Below are 17,798 nucleotides of genomic sequence, written 5' to 3'. Positions count from 1 at the left end.
GGGGGGGGGGGGGGGGGCGTGGCGGGACCCTGGTCACAGACTTCAGGTTGCTCCAAGCCTAGGCTGAGTGCCAGCCGCTTCCCCAGGTGCTGCCACCTCTGCGGGACGTGAGGACCCGGCCTGAGGTTGGGGAGCTACTGCGGAACAAGCTTGTCCGCCTCATGACACACCTGGACACGGATGTGAAGAGGGTAGCTGCCGAATTCCTCTTTGTGCTGTGTTCTGAGAGTGGTGAGTGTGGGAAGCCCGAGCCCCAGGCCTGCCCTGCCCCAGCCATATTCACCCACTGACCTGTATCCTGGCCCCCAGTGCCCCGATTCATCAAGTATACAGGCTACGGGAACGCCGCAGGCCTCTTGGCTGCCAGGGGCCTCATGGCAGGGGGGCGGCCTGAGGGCCAGTATTCAGAGGACGAGGATACGGACACTGATGAGTACAAGGAAGCCAAGGCCAGGTGTGTACCCCAACACACTTGGGATTCCCTTCACCCCCGCCTCCATTCCTGCTCCCCACCCATCTAGACTCCTGTGGTTGGTGGGACAGGATGAGGAACGGAAAGACCCTCCGGAATCTGATACCTGTTCCCAAGGAATGTTGTCCTGAGCATGCAGGGAGGGCTTGGGCACCGGGAGCGGGCAAGGCAGGAGCTTCTCCTCCTGGAGGGAGTTTTCTCCTGTGGTTGCATGCTCCCCTCCCTCCACCAGGTAAACCTGTATCTTGCCACTCTAGGCCTGAGCAGGAAGGTGGGCGTCCACCTACCCATGTAGCCCCTCTTGTCCTAGAGAATTACTAACACATTGTCCATTCCCCCTCTGGGATGCAGCATCAACCCTGTGACAGGGAGGGTGGAGGAGAAGCCACCCAATCCTATGGAGGGCATGACAGAGGAGCAGAAGGAGCATGAGGCCATGAAGCTGGTGAACATGTTTGACAAGCTCTCCAGGTGTGTTGGGAGGAGGGGTCTGCACTTGGGAGGAAGAAGAATGGACCCACATCCCAATGTGAGACCAGAGGAGGGCTTAGGGTCCTGAAAGGCTGCGTGACTCATGTTGGAAATCCTTGAGCAAAGTTGAGGTTAGATTGATATTGTGCCAGTGTTCAGGTGATGAGAATGAGGCCAGGAAAGGAAGGGACTGCGCAGGGTCTTGAAGCCAGGGCAGCAGCTGAGATCTGAGCCCAGTCAACACAGGGTTCTACGCAGGTGGCCCCGGCCTTCCAGCACACCAGGCCTCTTCCCCAGCCCTACTCACCTTTCCCCAACAGGCACAGAGTCATACAACCCATGGGGATGAGTCCCCGGGGTCACCTCACATCTCTGCAAGACGCCATGTGTGAGACCATGGAGGGACAGCTCTCCTCAGACCCCGACTCGGACCCTGACTGAGGACAACAGCTCTTCTCCCCCGCAGAACTGGTGCTGCTTCCAGAGGCCTCCTTAGGGCCTCAGCCTGGGGAAGCCACACCCACCTCTCCAGCATGGAGACACTTTTCTACCCAAGCTCTGCTAGTGCTTCGCCTGTGGTCTGACTTCTTATCTTTAGGATCTCAGTGGTCTTGTCCTGCTGTAAACCTGGGAACTCAGTCTTGACTTCCACAGATGAAACCATGTCTTTGATAAGTGCTGAGGAGGCAGGGGTGGTGGCCGAGGACAGGGCCTGTCTTGACACACAGGCCAGCATGCCTTGGGAGGTGGGGCTCAGCAGGGGAGCACACAAGGCAGCTGTCTGGGCTTGGCATTCTGAACAAGCTGGTGTGTGGGGCATGTGCTGCCTTTCACAAGGGAAACAGTCTGCTAGAACATGTAAATGTGTCAGGAACACTGAGCACCCAGGTAAGCGCTGTAAGCTCTGCTGTCTGTCCTCGCTATGGCCTCTTCTACTTTCTTCTTGGCCCTGGCTCAGTCACCCGCTACAGTATCCACACATCTGAGCTCTCACTGGTTGTGACAACTGACTCAATGCTATCCACTGACTTAGATGATAAATACTTATGTGAAGGCAGATGCCCCTCATAAGGCTGTAAGTTGAAATCTCAAGATTTCTAAGAGCCACAAAAACATCACAGAATAAAGAAGTATTTCGGGTGAGACTGTGTGTGAGAGAAAGAGAATATGTGTAAAATATCAAAGGACCATCAAACAAACCACCTTTGTCCTTTTCAGAAGTAAATACTTTTCCTAGATCACCATGCATATTTTGTCATCACTAAGGAATAAGGTCACGGGACCCCCTTACATGTTTAGTTAAGTCTGTCCCTGTCAGCTCCAGCCCAGGGCAGGTACAGCTCAGGGACAGGAAGTACTGCCCTGGAAACACAGAGCCTCCAGAAGGGAGACAGGTGCTGGGTGGGAGAGGGGGCTGAGGTCCCCTCAGGATGAATCCAGGAGTAGGTGAGAACAGTGCTGTCCCCTGCCCAGAGAGGGAGATGCCCACACCCCAAGGTTTATTTTCCATGGTCATGTCAACACTTGCTGTTCCTTTGAGGGAAACAAAAAAGGAAGATGCCATTGTTTAAATACTAAAATTTATTTCATGCTCCAGACTTTCTAATTAAAAATAACCCTACTGCAAATACCAACATGCTAGAAGACCCGGTACATCACCAGGGCCCCGGGAGGGCTGCTAAGCTCTAGGCACTGTAAAAGCAAATCAGGTCTGAGATTCCAGTTGTCTGTCAGTTCAAGAAGGTCACCATCAGAAGAAAGCTTTTTGTATTAAGAGCTTCTACCGGTGAAGAACTGGACACAGCAAACAGGCCATGCAGTTCCTTTCCATCTGTGACTGGGTGTTCCTGAGTATAAACACCACCCTACCTGCAATACAGTCTGAGGGCAGCCTCAGATGTCCACTGTGTCTGCAGGTCACATGTCCTGGTTTGGCCAAATTTTGTGAACCTACCAAGGTGTCTGCAAGCATATGGTCTCACTAGAAATGAGGTGTGAGTCTCTCCTGTTGCCATTGCTCATGCATGCGGCAACCATCACCCTCCTATCTGTCCCGTCCATCCAGCTAGAAGAGAAGAGAGGAGATCAATTAAGTGTATATACCCAGGCAGGCCAGCACATCTCAAGCCTGGGTTGAACACCTTGCTGAAAGCAAGCAAAATATTTCATGAAATGCGCTTTTCTCTGCAAAAAAAATGAGGTCCCAGCAGGCTTGGCAGAACAAGGCAGATAAAAGGAGACCCATTCTGAGGATTTTAAAGTTCCCAGTTGAGGTGTACTGATGCTTACATGCTCAAAAACATTACTATCTGACTCCTTGGGTGGCAATTAAAAAATAAATCCCTGAAATCATGACCTATTTTTCATAACTTTCCGTGAAACCAAGAAATCACACAGATTAAGTCTTGTAGGGCCATTTCCAAAAATCAGTAAGGGCTATTAGTCTCCTTTTATATGGGAACGGGACTCAAACCAGGAAGAGGCTTCAGGACAAGCCTGTCAGGCTGACATGCCAGCTCTCCACTGCCCTGCAAGATGGCCAGGGGAGCACCTGCCTCAATGATATTTTTTGCTGAGTTCTCTGCTTCTTGAATGGAGTGGCCAGCGTGATTATAACATTGGTGGTCTTTACTCCTATCTATAGTGAGATGAGAAATGGCACCAGCCTACATCAGCCCTCAGACCCAAACTGGAATGAATGGCCATAAATAATAGTGGTAATGATGTCTAATGTGTGTGGAAAGAGCAAGTGCTAAGTCTCATCCTTAACAAGTCTCAGACTGCAACCAGAGGCTGGGGCTTTTGCCAGTGGAGGCAAGAAGAAGGTGCTTGCCCTTGGGCAGTGTCAGACCTGCTGTAACCTTAAACCTGGGCTTTAAATGCTATTGACTCCTCTAGAAGTTACATGGTTTTCCTAGGAACCATCTAGAAAGCATCAACACTCTGGCTGTCTATCCTTGGAAGGCTATACGGATAACAACTCACATGGACCACTTCTTAAAAGCATCCCAGGTGGGGCTGAGGTTGTAGCTCAGAGGTAGAGCACCTGCCTAGCATGTGTGAGGCACTGGGTTCAATTCTCATCACTGTATATAAAAAAATAAAAATAATAATAAAATAAAGGTTCATTGACAACTAAAAAAAAGTATTTTAAAAATCCCAGTTTGAGCACCATCCCACAGAAAGGGGAGAGAACTTCAGCTTCTTAAAGTCCTTATACATGGGTCATCTCAGTCATCCCAAGCCTCAGAGGGGAATATGGCTGCTTTGTTTTAGGAAGGAAAGGCAACAGACTAGAATGACCGGAACTACCATCCCTCCTTAGCCACCATTAGCTCTGAGGCCTCAGGAGCGTGTACTTGGCATCATTTGTTCCTCTCAATGGAGGTGGTGGACCCAGGTTAGTGCCCAGTATAAGACCAACAGTAGCATTGTGGTCTGTACCTTCCCAGTCTCCCGCTGGACAAGGTCCTGCATTTCTTCTGTCCAGCCCAGAAGTTCCACCAGCCTTTCTACACTGTGAATCACATCCCCCAGCTGAGCCACATCCCTTCTGCGAGGTCGCCAAGTAAAGGGTCCCACCAAGTCCCGGTTGATGAGCAGCCGGGGCACTGAGCTCCCCACAGCCTCAGACAAGCTGGCAAAAGGCTCCACCTGAAAAATAACCCAAACATGAGGAGCACAGTATCCATCCCACAAGCCCATCAAGTCACCACACCATGGCCATGAGACCTAGAGGGACAGGAGAGATCACCATGCATCAAGCTCAAGCAGCCTCCTATGCTTGATCTGGATGATCCTGTCCTCCCAGGCCTCCCTCACCTCTTGCTATCCCCACCTTCCTCCTTCCTGCCAACTGTGTGGTGGGCATCTTCTTTCCACCTGTCCACCTCTCTACTCGCCCTGCTGCAACACTGTCCTGCAAATCTTCTCATCTGGCAGGACAGGCCTGGAGCTGAGTTACGATCCCTCCTCAGTCTTCACCATCTGACTCTAGAGAGACGTAAACCATGCCATCCAGCTTCTGCATCTGGTTCTCAAATGGAATTCAATCTCAAGAGTAACAACATAAAAAATAGATAAATAAATAAATGGTAACAAGGGTGGTTTAGTATCTAGGAGGGAAATGCTTAATTCCTGCCTTTCATTGGGAAGGTTTCAAATGAATTAAAGATTTAAATGTAAACAAAAGCAGTTCATGAAGAAAATTGAGGATCTATAGGTAAGGATGGGAAAGGACTTTTTAGGAATGGTAACTGAAGTAAGATAAGACAAATGAAAATGACAGACTGTATAAATGCTATCACAGTGGTATCTCCATAAAGCCACTATGTAGAAAAATATTAAACTCATCATCGTAAACAAACTGCAATATATACAACATGACAATTTATACTTCTACTTGCTAATTTAAAAACATGTAATTTAGGAACTTATTTATTTTGCTAATTTATAACCCAGTGAAAGATGGGCAAGAGATAGAGGAACTGCACTATTACAGAAGTGCAAGACCTCTTTTAACTGATCAGACTGGCAAAAAATTAAAGATAGGAAATTTTAGTATTGGTGAGGATATGTGCATATGGCCCCTTGCACCCTGTTAAGGCACTGTATTGGTACTTCCTGGAAACTGAGTCTTGAATATGCATCAACATTTACCCTTTAGAAGTATTTCTGTGAGTATAAAAATGTATACACTTGGATATTCACTATAGGCACTTTCACTATAAAATTATATATGGATATGTTTCAGAATTCAGAATATTTAAGATTCTGAAAAAAGATCTTATGGTTTATGTACCATATATTGTGTCATAGCTCAAGAAGATCCAAAGCAGTGCTCCATAAGCCAACACATCAATATTTCTTCACATAGCAGACAAGGAAAAGCCTGTGCCTTCCGCTGGAGGATCCAGCTCACACTGGCACGCACTGGCAGGCTAGCTTCAGCTGGAACCTTGCCCTTCCAGGGCAGCTGCAGCACCTACCACACAGCTCCACGTGCTCACACCAACATGGACATAGCCAGTCAAAGAGCGGGATGTACAGCACTGTACAGAACAGCAGCACACGAGGACAGACCAAAACACACACAGTTGGGATGGAAATACAGCTCAGTTGGTAGAGTGCTTGCCTTGCAAGCACAAGGCCCTGGGTTCAATCCCTGGCACCACAAAACAAACAAACAAAAAACACTAACAGTTGTTGATGGGATTAAAGATGACACTTGGCTTTTTATACCTTTATATAATGTATGGATAGTGCTTTTATAATCAGAAAAAAAAAAAAAAAACACACAACTATTTTCATTTTGCTTCAAATAGAAAGATGGCTAGTGGCCCCAGTGTCCACACCTTACAGCTGGCTCAGCCCATATGCCAACTACCATGGCTCCCACAGCCCAGTCTTTGGCACCTCTGAGTGGCTTTCCTATGTCCATCCTCCATCCCAGCTCACATCTGTTTGCACCTCAGGCTCTCCTGTCCATTCACTCCAAACCCCAGCTCCTACCTCAGTCTCTGCTAGACTCCACCCCCATGCATACATCTCCTGAGGATCCTCAAACCTGCCTACCAAAAAATACAAGCCATAACCCTGAAGCCCTGTGGGAGTCCAGGCTCTCCCACAACTCCCATTCTGGCCTGCCTTCTGCCTTCACATCCAGACTCCAAGGGCTCCTGATGGCTTTACCTGTCTATCTGCCAGTGCCAGCCAATCACCACCTGCAAGAGCCTCTGCTGGGTCTGTCCCCTGTGCCAATTCACAGCAAAGCAGCCACAGGAATCATCCTGTGCAACAACCCTGCCAGATCCCTCAGCTGACACCTTCACAAGCAACCAGGCCACTCCTCCAACCTTCCTGCCTCACCTGGTATTTTTCCCATTGCACATAACAAGCTGCAGAATTTCCTCAATTTATGCTGTGACTGTCCACAGGGCTGGGACAGGGCCTGGTTCAGCAGGCAGCAACAGTGATGCCCACAGCATACACTGGGCCTCTGGCCACTGGGGAGCCCCTGGTGGTGTACCCAGTCAGGCACTAGCTTAGTTCATAGTCTCATTTCTTGCTCCACATGTTTTAGAAATTTCTTATCATTCAAACTGAGATGGAGGACAGTTTCTTGGATGTGTCTAGCAGGCATCTCCCAGGCACCTCACCACAGGTATACAGAACCCAATGCAGCATCCTCACTCCCAACTGCCCCAACCAACAAAACCCTGATGCAGGCTGAGCCAGGAGCCTCTCCATCTCAGGCCACAGTCCTCCCACCCTGCAGGTGCCCATCCCTCTGCCATCTTCAGGACTGGCATCATCCCTCACTGTACCCTGACCAGCCACACCCCACCTGCCCCTTCCATCCCTTGGAATCCCCACACCACATGCCCTCCCATTCTCCCCATCCTCTCACACAGCTACTCCCCAGGCCTACAACATTAGCTGGATCCCATCGCCTTTAGCACCCTGGGCTGACCCCTCTGCACCGACCTCCTCCCTATCCTCCAGCCCATGCCCCCAAAGCCCCTTCACAAACCTCCAGGGAGGTGCCTAGGATGAGCAGCAGATCTGCCATGGGGAAATCAACCACATGCAGCAAGAACCTCTGGGGTAGTGGCTCCCCAAAGAACACAATATCAGGCTTCACAATGCCAGTGCAGACTGGGCAGCAGGGCACCCTGTCGGCCATCACGTCGGCCTGGGGACACAGAAAGAAGGCAGGACCAAGGAAGATGCCTTTTAGGAGGGAATAATCTCAAGAAATTTCAAACAAGCACAGAAATTGAGAATAGTGCAACAGACCCCAAGTGCCCAGTTTTAGCAATTACCAACAGTTTTTATGTAATCCTCCAAAATGTTGGACTGGTCTGGCATATATACACAATGGAATATTACTCAGCGATAAAAGAGAATAAAATCATGGCATTTGCAGGTAAATGGATGGAGTTAGAAAAGATAATGCTAAGCGAAGTTAGCCAATCCCCCCCCCAAAAAAACAAATGCCAAATGCTTTCTCTGATATAAGAAGGCTGATTCATAGTGGGGTAGGAAGAGGGAGCATGGGAGGAATAGACGAACTCTAGATAGGGCAGAGGGGTGGGAGGGGAAGGCAGGAGGCATAAGGTTAAAAATGATGGTGGAATGTTATGGACATTATTATCCAAAGTACATGTATGAAGACAAGAATTGGTGTGAATATACTTTGTATACAAAAATTGTGAAAAATTGTGCTCTATATGTGTAATAAGAATTGTAATGCATTCCGCTGTCACATATAAACAATAAAGAAATAAGTACATAAATAAATAGATACAAATCCTGGACCTCACCTGGTTTCATCCACAAATCCCCTCACAGGCTGAATGTCTCATCCTGCTCTGCACCTGAGCTGGTGCCAAGAAAACACCTGGTGGACCCCAGGCCTTGGACAGTGCTCTGTGGGCATCTGCCCCACAATGGGAAGGCAGTAGGATGCTTAGCCCTGGTCAGAGCTGAAGTGACCAAGGCCGACCGCAGCCCTGCAGGTGTCAGGCTTCCTGCACTGGCCCCCAGGACACCTCCCAGAGGGCCTGGGACCCCTTCCATGCCTTTCTACACACACATATATATTGGGGTTCCATCAAGAAACATGCGGGGGTTGGGGAGGTTGGGATGCTGACAGCACTGTGGCTCGTCTGAAGTTTACAACACCTACCAGAGCTTCTCTCCCTCTTACAGAAAGGCTCCATCTGGTCGCTGTTACCTGCAGTACTATGGTTCTCAAGTCTGTGGTTTCCGCCCACACCTCCTTCCTGCGCCTCCTTGGACTCGGGCCCAGGACATCTTCCTAGACCCCTCCATCTCCACCTCCAAACAGCCCTGCCTCCTGTAGCTATCTCATTCTGTTCACTGTGTCTGCTCGACCCATGGCTTCCCTATCTCCTACCCACATTACCCACCTCCCCATAGTAGGCTCCTGACCCAAGAAATTCAACCTGCTGCCCACCTAATCTAAGATGCGAACCTTTCACATCCCTTTCCTGCTTTAAAATTCTTCAGTATCTATCCAGTGCTAATGTACATGCTTTAATCCCAGCGACTCAAGAGGCTGAGATAGGAGGATCGCCAGGTCAAGGCCATCCTCAGCAACTTAGCATGACCATCTTAAAATAAAAATATAAAAGGGCTGGTGGGTGTGGCTCATTGGTCAAGCACCTCTGGGTTTAATCCCTAGTAACCCCCCACACACAAAAAAAGAAAACACCCTGGCCTGCCACACTCCAGTTCTCCTCTGCCAGGAAGGGCCCCAGTCACTCTCTTCCCATAGCTGTGCAAGAGCTTCTTCCTGCACCTGGCACTCCGTTTGTTTTTGCATCCACAGCAACCCCCCCAAATGCCTGGCACTTAGTAGACTAAACTGATGAAGAAACCAGTCATTCAATGGATGTGTTGATGAAAAGATTAAACATGCACCTACAGTTTCCACTATGTGCTAGACTCCCATTTCCTGATTTTAAAACTTACCACTGGGCTGGGGCTGTGGTTCAGTGGTAGAGCGCTTGTCTCATAAGCATGAGGCACTGGGTTCAATCCTCAGCACCACATAAAAATAAATAAAATTAAGATATTGTGTCCATCTACCACTAAAAAAAAATATTAAAAAAAAAAAAAAAAAAAACTTACCACAAAGTTACAGTAACCAATACAGTGTAGTACTGGCCTAAGGATGTACAAATATACCAATGGAATAGAACTGAGAATTCAAAAATAATCCACACATTTATGGGCAACTAGTTTTCAACAAGAGTGAAAACCATTCAATGGGGAAAGACAGTCTCTTCAACAAATGGTGCTAAACAACCTCACACTATCTATAAAAATTAACTCAAAATGGATCAAAGACCTAAATGTAAGAGCTAAAAACCAGAAAACAGGCAAAACTTCATGAACTTGGAACTAGCAATATTTGTTTTAGATACAACATCAAAAGCATGCACAAAAAAGAAAAATAGATAAACTAGAACCCACTAAAATTAAAAATATTTGAATAGCTGTGCATGGTGACACATGCCTGTAATCCCAGCAGCTTGGGAGGCTGAGGCAGGAGGATGGCAAGTTCAAAACTAGCCTCAGCAATTTAGTGAGACCCTAAGCAACTCAGTGAGACCTTGTCTCAAAATAAAAAATAAAAAAGGCTGAGGATGTGGCTCAGTGGTAAAACACTGGGCTAGCATGCATAAGGTCATGGGTTCCATCCCCAATACCAAAACGAAACAAACTCAGAACAAAATCCATCAGATATAAAGTCAGATAAAATTATGTCTGATATTGCTGGGCACAGTGGTGCATTCCTATGATCCCAATGACTTAGGATGTTGAGGCGGGAGTTTCACAAGTTCAAAACCAGCCTCGGAACTTAGAAAGCCCCTCAAAATTTAGCAGGACCTTATCCCAAAATAAAAAAGAAAAGGGACTGAGGATGTAGCTCAATGGTAGAGTACCCCTGATATTCTACAAAACAAACTAATATATATGTGTGTATGCGTGTGTGTTTCTAATATCTAGCAATACTCACCCTATTCTAGAGACATCAAGTAAAAATGAGGGTATAGATACATTTCCAGAAATTTGCTTGGTGAAAAAATAGACAAAAAGTAATGCCTTAGGAATTTCTCTGTTCCTGGTATCAAGGCCCAGGCAAAAGGCCAGTCAGTGTAGACAATGACAATGAATGATTTGGTGTGGCTGATTCAAAAGGAAATAAAATGCTAATACCTCCAGAGTACTTCCCCTCCTCCAACCTGTTGCCAAAGTTACCTGCCTCCAGGGAACTGTTCCTCCCAGCAAGGAGCTGTTAATTGCCGGAAAAGGCTCAGGGCAAGGAACAGGTGAGTGGAGTGGAGCTTCACCCATGGGGCTGTGGCAAGACACACCCATGCAAGAGACACTGACCCTCGCACCCAGGAAGGGTGAGGAAAGCTCTGCCACATTTCTGCAACTAAGCGCCTCAGCACCCAACTGGGGAGTGTGACTCAGTCACGGGTAAGGTTGGTCTCCCACAGTTAATAAATACCCACTGGATATTGCCCTTCCTGCCTGTACCCCTGGGCAGCTTGATACCTGCTACTGGATCACTCCACCTTTTGATCAGGTAAGCAAGATGGGAGAAGGGGGCATGAAAACAAAGGAAATCTAAAATCTTTAGAAGAGGCAGGACACCCTCACTCCTTGGGTACCAGCTTTGGACACCCTCTCTACGGAGGAGCTCCCATCTCTCTCTTCTATCCTTTAAATAAAACTTTTTATTCTTGCCTCAGTGTTTCTCAGGTGTTCAATCTTCCACCTGCAGGTGGCTTCCTACATCCCCATCACTGTCCTAACTGCAGTGCTGAAACTCATGGCCAGGCGGCTCCCACCTTCCCACAAGGCCAGCTCTCCTGACCCTGGGTAGCAAAGCCTCCACAGTGTAGCCGCTGCTGCCTCTGTGAGTCCAAGCCAGAGATTTCATCTCACATGAAACAGCTCCTGAGCAAGGAGACACCTCTTGGGATCAGGCACCTTGCTGCTGGCTCACTGACTGCCCTGCAGCTGCCCCCACTACACCTAACCCAGGTCCCCCCAGATGCTTCCCTGAGATGCATGGCCTGACCTGTCCCCTCTTGTGAATCACTGCTGTCCTGACCCAGACAACACTGAGGGGCCATTAGTGGTTCGAAAGAGTACCAGTTATTTTTTACAGTCTGTATCTTCTAGAGATACTCATTGATTTGCTTCTAGATTGTTTCTAGATAAAATTTACAATGTGATGGACTTGCTTGAAAACATCCTGGAGGTGAGAAAGAAGGTGGGGAAACAGACAAACAAGGACTGGGCCATGTGTCAGATATGGAAACTGAGTGGGAGGACAGAGGATTTCTTATACTTTTTATTTCTGTATGTTCTACAGATTTCTTCTCCCCGCCCCCCCACCCCCGCCCCCCTTGGGGATTGAACCCAGGGGCCCTGACCAATGAACCACACCCCAAGCCCTTTTTTTTTTTTTGAGACAGAGTTTCACTAAGTTGCTTAAAGCCTCACTAAGTTGCTGAAGCTGACTTTGAATTTGCAATACTGTCTCAAGTTTCCTGAACTGCTGGGATTACAGACCTAACCACCATGCCCAGCTCCGCGTATTTCTTAAAACAGAAAAAAATGAAAGAAATATTCATACCAGATTAGCAAAACAATGTCAACTTAAGTTCTGTCCAAAACTCACAACTCTGCAGGAAGACAGGCCCACAGGGAGGTCCCAACAGAGGTCTAGTTGGCTCAAAACAGCACCAAAAATGAGGTATTGGCAATGGCCGGAGCCCCACCTGGAAACAGGCACAGATGTGACGTGGAGAGGAAACAGAGGCTCACCTCTCTCAAGTCCATCGATGTTCTGTGTGTAGAGACGCAGAAGCAGTCCCTTGTCATGAAGCAATCGGAGAAAGTAGTGAGTGGCATTGGGCCTATAGTTTCCAGGGTACAGCTCCTTGGCTAAAGTGAAAAAGGGCTTGGGGTTGTGGAAAAAAAATTCCAGTTCAAAAATGGCTTCGGGGTATGGGATGTTGTACTGCTGGAGGTTGCTATAGAGGCCGCTCCCTGGAGATCTGCAGAGTGAGAAGGAAGAGGTTCTGAGCCCACCAGGAGAGGGTGGGGAAGCCTCGGCAAGGGTTACCGTGGTACCTGAAATCTGGAATGCCGCTGGGTGTGCTGATGCCAGCCCCCACCATGACCACCACCTTCTGACAGGCTCGCACCCGGATCAGCTCAGCGATGTCCTGCAGGGACAGTTTCTCTTTCTCACTGTTGCCTCCACTTCCAAAGATGCCTGAAGCACCCACAGACAGTGAGATGGCCCTTCGTCCACTTGTAATACTGAGAGCAAATGCAGAATAGAAAGACAACCAGCTTCATGCTAGCAAGAACGAGCACACTCTACCCTTCCCACCGTCAAAAAGGTCATGCACATCACTTCAGTCTCCCCAAAACAACCAACTTTCTCACCATGGATGACCACTGGCTAAAACAGAAAGCATTCACAAATCAGAAATCAAGACTATTTGGCAGCAAAAACTTTCAGTTAATAGGCACTGTGTAATCAGGAAAGCATCATTTGTGAGTGCGGCTATCAAAGCAGTGCTAAGAACAGAAGTCCTCATAGAAACTCAAGCCAGGGCCAAAAGTATTCTTTGTGAAGGCTCTGGGGCACATGTTCCACAGAGCTACACACCTTAAGGTACATGGAAAGTGATGAAAATACAGTGAGTTTAAAGTAATTCTCAGGTTTTGCATCAAAATATTATTGGGATAAAAGCTGGTCTCTCTAAAGACTATTCCAGAAAGAAACATCCATGCCCTGACAGGGGTTCAGAGTGCTGCACAGAGTTCATCTTTAATGTCTGCAGATGGGGGCAGCTCAGATTAGCAGCTAAAATTACACAATCAGGCAAGGCAGAAGGTATACTGCAGCTCAGGGTTCTCATTGCAAAGCTCTAGAAAGTTCTTAAGTCACCTCCAGAAGCCAAGAGCCAAGATTGGGAGTATGGAATGGTCTTTCATAGTAAAGGGCACAAAACACACAGAAAAACAAGTCACAGGCTTCAATGAGGCCACAGGACTTTGTAAATGACTCTACATCTGAGCAGACAAGAAAACAAAGCAATACAAATGACACAGAGCCTGTAGCAGCACCTGAAGGTCAGGGCAAGAGGCACTGCAGCTGCAGAAACCCTGGAGGCCTCCTGAGACAACAGTCTTGGCTTCTAGAGCCTTCTGGACAACTCACCAAGAATCTAAAATCTAGTGGCAAAAGAAATTCCCAACTGCAAGTCTGGGTAAATAGTCTGCTTCTCATAGGAAGCCCTACAGCTTCTGTGTTAAAACCCATGGTGGCAAAGGTTGGTTTAATGGCAGCCAGTCTTGCAGATAATCTCTGTAATAAGAACTGGCTCTACAGAAGCAAGTGTCTGTCCTGGTACCTGCTCTATCCCCAGCACCAGAATAGGGCCTATACAGAACAAGAGCTCAGTAACGTTATCCTTGATGAAAATCTCTTTATTAACCTTTCAATATGTATCACATGAATTTACCATTATTTACTTGAATATCCCCCCATTACAAAGCACCTAAGTTTATATCCTAACAACTACGGACGTTAAGATTTTTCCATAGGTAAGCTCAATTCCCCATGTAAGGATCAGAGTGCCTGCCTAGCATGTGCAGGGCCCTGGGATGGATTGAGTGGCATTCCAAAAAGGGCAGTTACTGGGTGTAGTCACCTACACGGCAGTTTTAACTGCACGACCTTACGCAAAGAAGGCCATTAAAAAGTTACATGCATATAATTTTAGACCTAAAGTCCCAATACTAGGAATTTATCCAAAAAACAAGGTACCAGCCAAGTAATTCGGCACAGCGTCATTTGTAAAAGCTACAGATTAGACACTGTTTCAACACGTGAATGATCAAAGCAGTTATGAAATATCCACGTGAAGGACTTCCACAGACCAGTATAAGGGCCGAACTGCCGCGGACGGAACCACTAGACGCGCGGTCAAGAACGCAAGAGGCCCTGCGCGCGACCCGGGGCCCCGGAGGCGCACCTGCCTGGCTCCCGCAGGCCGCGAGCACAGACGCTATCCGCCCCGGCACACACCGGCCGCCAGGCGCGGGACTGNAGGCTGAGGATGTGGCTCAGTGGTTAAGCACCCTTGGGTTCAATCCCTGGTGCCAAGAAAAAAAAAAAAAACAATCAAAACATCAGTATATTGTAAGATATTACCAAGAAAGGGAAAAAGACAACCAACCCATATACTTGCAAATCATGTATCTGATAAGGATCTAGTTTCTAGAACATAAAAAGAAATCTTACAACCCAAAATAAAACAACAAATTCCACAAAAGCACAGGTGCTGTGGAGAAGAGTATGGCAGTTCCTCCAACAGTTACCCAGAGTTCACATGGCACTCAGCAGTTGCACTCCTGGGTGAAAACCAGGAACCTGAGCGAGACAGCACGTGAAAGTGTTCACACAGCATGGGATTTATCTTTTACTTATTTACTGTTGCCGAGGTGAGATCCAGTAACAGACAGCTGCCTCTTCAAGTGCATGGTTCACCTGCACTTCGTACTTTCGCTGAGCTGCTGTGCTCATATTCCCCACTCTACCCTATTCTCTAAGGAATCCTAAGAGGTCTAACACAGGTATCACTGTTGCTTCATGCTCAATAGTGAAAATTAAGAACATCAAAAGATATCCTGTAATAGTTGAGTGGCTAAACCTAACACTCTACAGTTAATACGAAGACCAAAAAGAGCAGGCAGAACTGCAGACACTGACAAAAAACATGTGTGCTCATGTATGCACATCTCTCTAAAGCCCTAGAACAGTTAGGTACAGTGGTACACACCTGTAATCCAGCAATTCAGGAGGCTGAGGCAGGAGGAAGGCAAGTTCAAAGCCAGCCCCAGCAATTTAGTGAGGTCCTAAGCAACTTAGTGAAACCCTATCTCAAAATTTAAAAATAAAATGAAGTCCTAGGACATTATATACTGTTATGATTTTCCCCCAAAAGCTCATGTGTGAGACAATGCAAGAATGCTCAGGGGTAAAATGATTAGATTATTATAAGAGGTGTGAGCTAATCTGCAGATTAAATCATTAATATGGATTAACTGGGTGGTAAACTAGGCAGGTAGGGTGTGGCTGGAAGAGGTAGATCACTTCAGTCATGCCTTAGGGGTTTATATATTGCCCTTTCTGCTTCCTGGTTGTCAAGTCCTGAGCTGTTTTCCTCCACCATGCTCTTCTACCATGATGATCTGCCTCACCTCGTCCCAGAGCTATGGAGTTAGCCAACCATGGACCCACTCTTTAAAATCATAAGCCAAAATAAACTTTTCCTTCTGTGTTGTTGCTGTCAAGTCCTTTGGTTACAATAACAAGAAAGTTAACTAAAACATACACCAAATTGTTAAAGGTGGGCAGTAGGAACTAGTTGAAAGGAGATTCATTCTGTGCTGTCTTAGTTGTTTATAAGCATGTATTATTTTTCTAAATTAAAAGTAAAGAAAAGGGCAAGTGAAGTGGAGCACACCTGTAATCCCAATGACTTGGGAGGCTGAGGCAGAAAGATCACAAATTCAAAGCCAGCCTCAGCAAATGAGCGAGTCCCTAAGCATCTTAGTGAGACCTCTCACTAAGCACCCTTGGGCTAAATCCCTGGTACCAAAAGAAAGAAAAAATATTTTCATGCTATTATACCACTTTTCCAGATCACCTCCACTCCCATGAATTGCAGAAGAGAGAGACTATCAGTGGAACAACTCACCCAGAAGTCCTCCCCGGGGCAGGATCTTCGGCAGACTGTGCAGGTAGCTGAAGCAAAGGTCCCATGAGCTTCAACTAGCTTCGCGGTGGGGATGCCAGACACTGAAATCCAACCAAAGCAAGCATTGCAGCCTTGGGCTGGCATGAGCACCAAGTCAGAAGCATGACTTTTGGATGTGGCGGCATCCTGGAAGGGATCTCAGCCCTCAGGAAAGCCTGGTGTCCCTGCCTATATTGCCAATAGTGATTCTCCACCAACAGAGTAAGGCACAGGGGCTCCCAGCTGGAGCCAAGCCACATTTAAACAAAGCCTTCACTGGGCACAGTGGCACACGCCTGTAATCCCAGCGGCTCGGGAGGCTGAGTCAGGAGGATTATGAGTTCAAAGCCAGCCTCAGCAATTTAGCAAGGCCCTAAGTACTCAGTGAGACCATGTCTCTAAATAAAATGCAATAAAAAGGGCTGGGGATGTGGTTCAGTGATTAAGTGACCCTGAGTTCAATCCCTGGTACCAAAAAAAAAAAAAAAAATTCAGTACAAAGGCCTGGGGTATTGCTCAGTGGTAAAACACTGGGCTAGCATGCATAAGGTCATGGGTTCCATCCCCAATACCAAAACGAAACAAACTCAGAACAAAATCCATCAGATATAAAGTCAGATAAAATTATGTCTGATATTGCTGGGCACAGTGGTGCATTCCTATGATCCCAATGACTTAGGATGTTGAGGCGGGAGTTTCACAAGTTCAAAACCAGCCTCGGAACTTAGAAAGCCCCTCAAAATTTAGCAGGACCTTATCCCAAAATAAAAAAGAAAAGGGACTGAGGATGTAGCTCAATGGTAGAGTACCCCTGATATTCTACAAAACAAACTAATATATATGTGTGTATGCGTGTGTGTTTCTAATATCTAGCAATACTCACCCTATTCTAGAGACATCAAGTAAAAATGAGGGTATAGATACATTTCCAGAAATTTGCTTGGTGAAAAAATAGACAAAAAGTAATGCCTTAGGAATTTCTCTGTTCCTGGTATCAAGGCCCAGGCAAAAGGCCAGTCAGTGTAGACAATGACAATGAATGATTTGGTGTGGCTGATTCAAAAGGAAATAAAATGCTAATACCTCCAGAGTACTTCCCCTCCTCCAACCTGTTGCCAAAGTTACCTGCCTCCAGGGAACTGTTCCTCCCAGCAAGGAGCTGTTAATTGCCGGAAAAGGCTCAGGGCAAGGAACAGGTGAGTGGAGTGGAGCTTCACCCATGGGGCTGTGGCAAGACACACCCATGCAAGAGACACTGACCCTCGCACCCAGGAAGGGTGAGGAAAGCTCTGCCACATTTCTGCAACTAAGCGCCTCAGCACCCAACTGGGGAGTGTGACTCAGTCACGGGTAAGGTTGGTCTCCCACAGTTAATAAATACCCACTGGATATTGCCCTTCCTGCCTGTACCCCTGGGCAGCTTGATACCTGCTACTGGATCACTCCACCTTTTGATCAGGTAAGCAAGATGGGAGAAGGGGGCA

The 17,798-nt window shown here is 47.3% G+C and overlaps 2 protein-coding genes across 2 annotated transcripts in view; one reads left to right on the top strand and one right to left on the bottom strand.

Annotated features, from left to right (window-relative positions):
- Nucleotides 1–2,184, top strand: part of Ric8a (RIC8 guanine nucleotide exchange factor A) — a 5,782-nt gene extending 3,598 nt beyond the window's left edge. The window contains exons 7-10 of the mRNA XM_015503419.2: nt 87–231; nt 310–454; nt 824–943; nt 1,264–2,184. Coding sequence (XP_015358905.1) covers nt 87–231; nt 310–454; nt 824–943; nt 1,264–1,384 — 531 coding nt within the window. The 3' untranslated portion in view covers nt 1,385–2,184. The remainder of the gene's footprint in view (nt 1–86; nt 232–309; nt 455–823; nt 944–1,263) is intronic.
- A 325-nt stretch (nt 2,185–2,509) lies between these two features.
- Nucleotides 2,510–14,619, bottom strand: Sirt3 (sirtuin 3). Its single transcript, XM_015503087.2, has 7 exons — nt 14,548–14,619; nt 12,629–12,820; nt 12,152–12,552; nt 11,734–11,744; nt 7,476–7,637; nt 4,388–4,597; nt 2,510–3,008 (listed from the first exon to the last, which is right to left on the bottom strand). Exons 2-7 carry the CDS (start codon nt 12,673–12,675, stop codon nt 2,988–2,990), a joined length of 852 nt encoding a protein of 283 aa, XP_015358573.1. The 5' UTR covers nt 12,676–12,820; nt 14,548–14,619; the 3' UTR covers nt 2,510–2,987.
- Nucleotides 14,620–17,798: the final 3,179 nt, after the last annotated feature.

The sequence above is a fragment of the Marmota marmota genome, unplaced genomic scaffold, assembly GCF_001458135.2.
Source record: "Marmota marmota marmota unplaced genomic scaffold, marMar, whole genome shotgun sequence".
In the NCBI taxonomy this organism is placed as follows: domain Eukaryota; kingdom Metazoa; phylum Chordata; class Mammalia; order Rodentia; family Sciuridae; genus Marmota; species Marmota marmota.
Note: the sequence above shows the minus strand (reverse complement) of the source record. Positions and strands in the feature narration are given on the sequence as shown.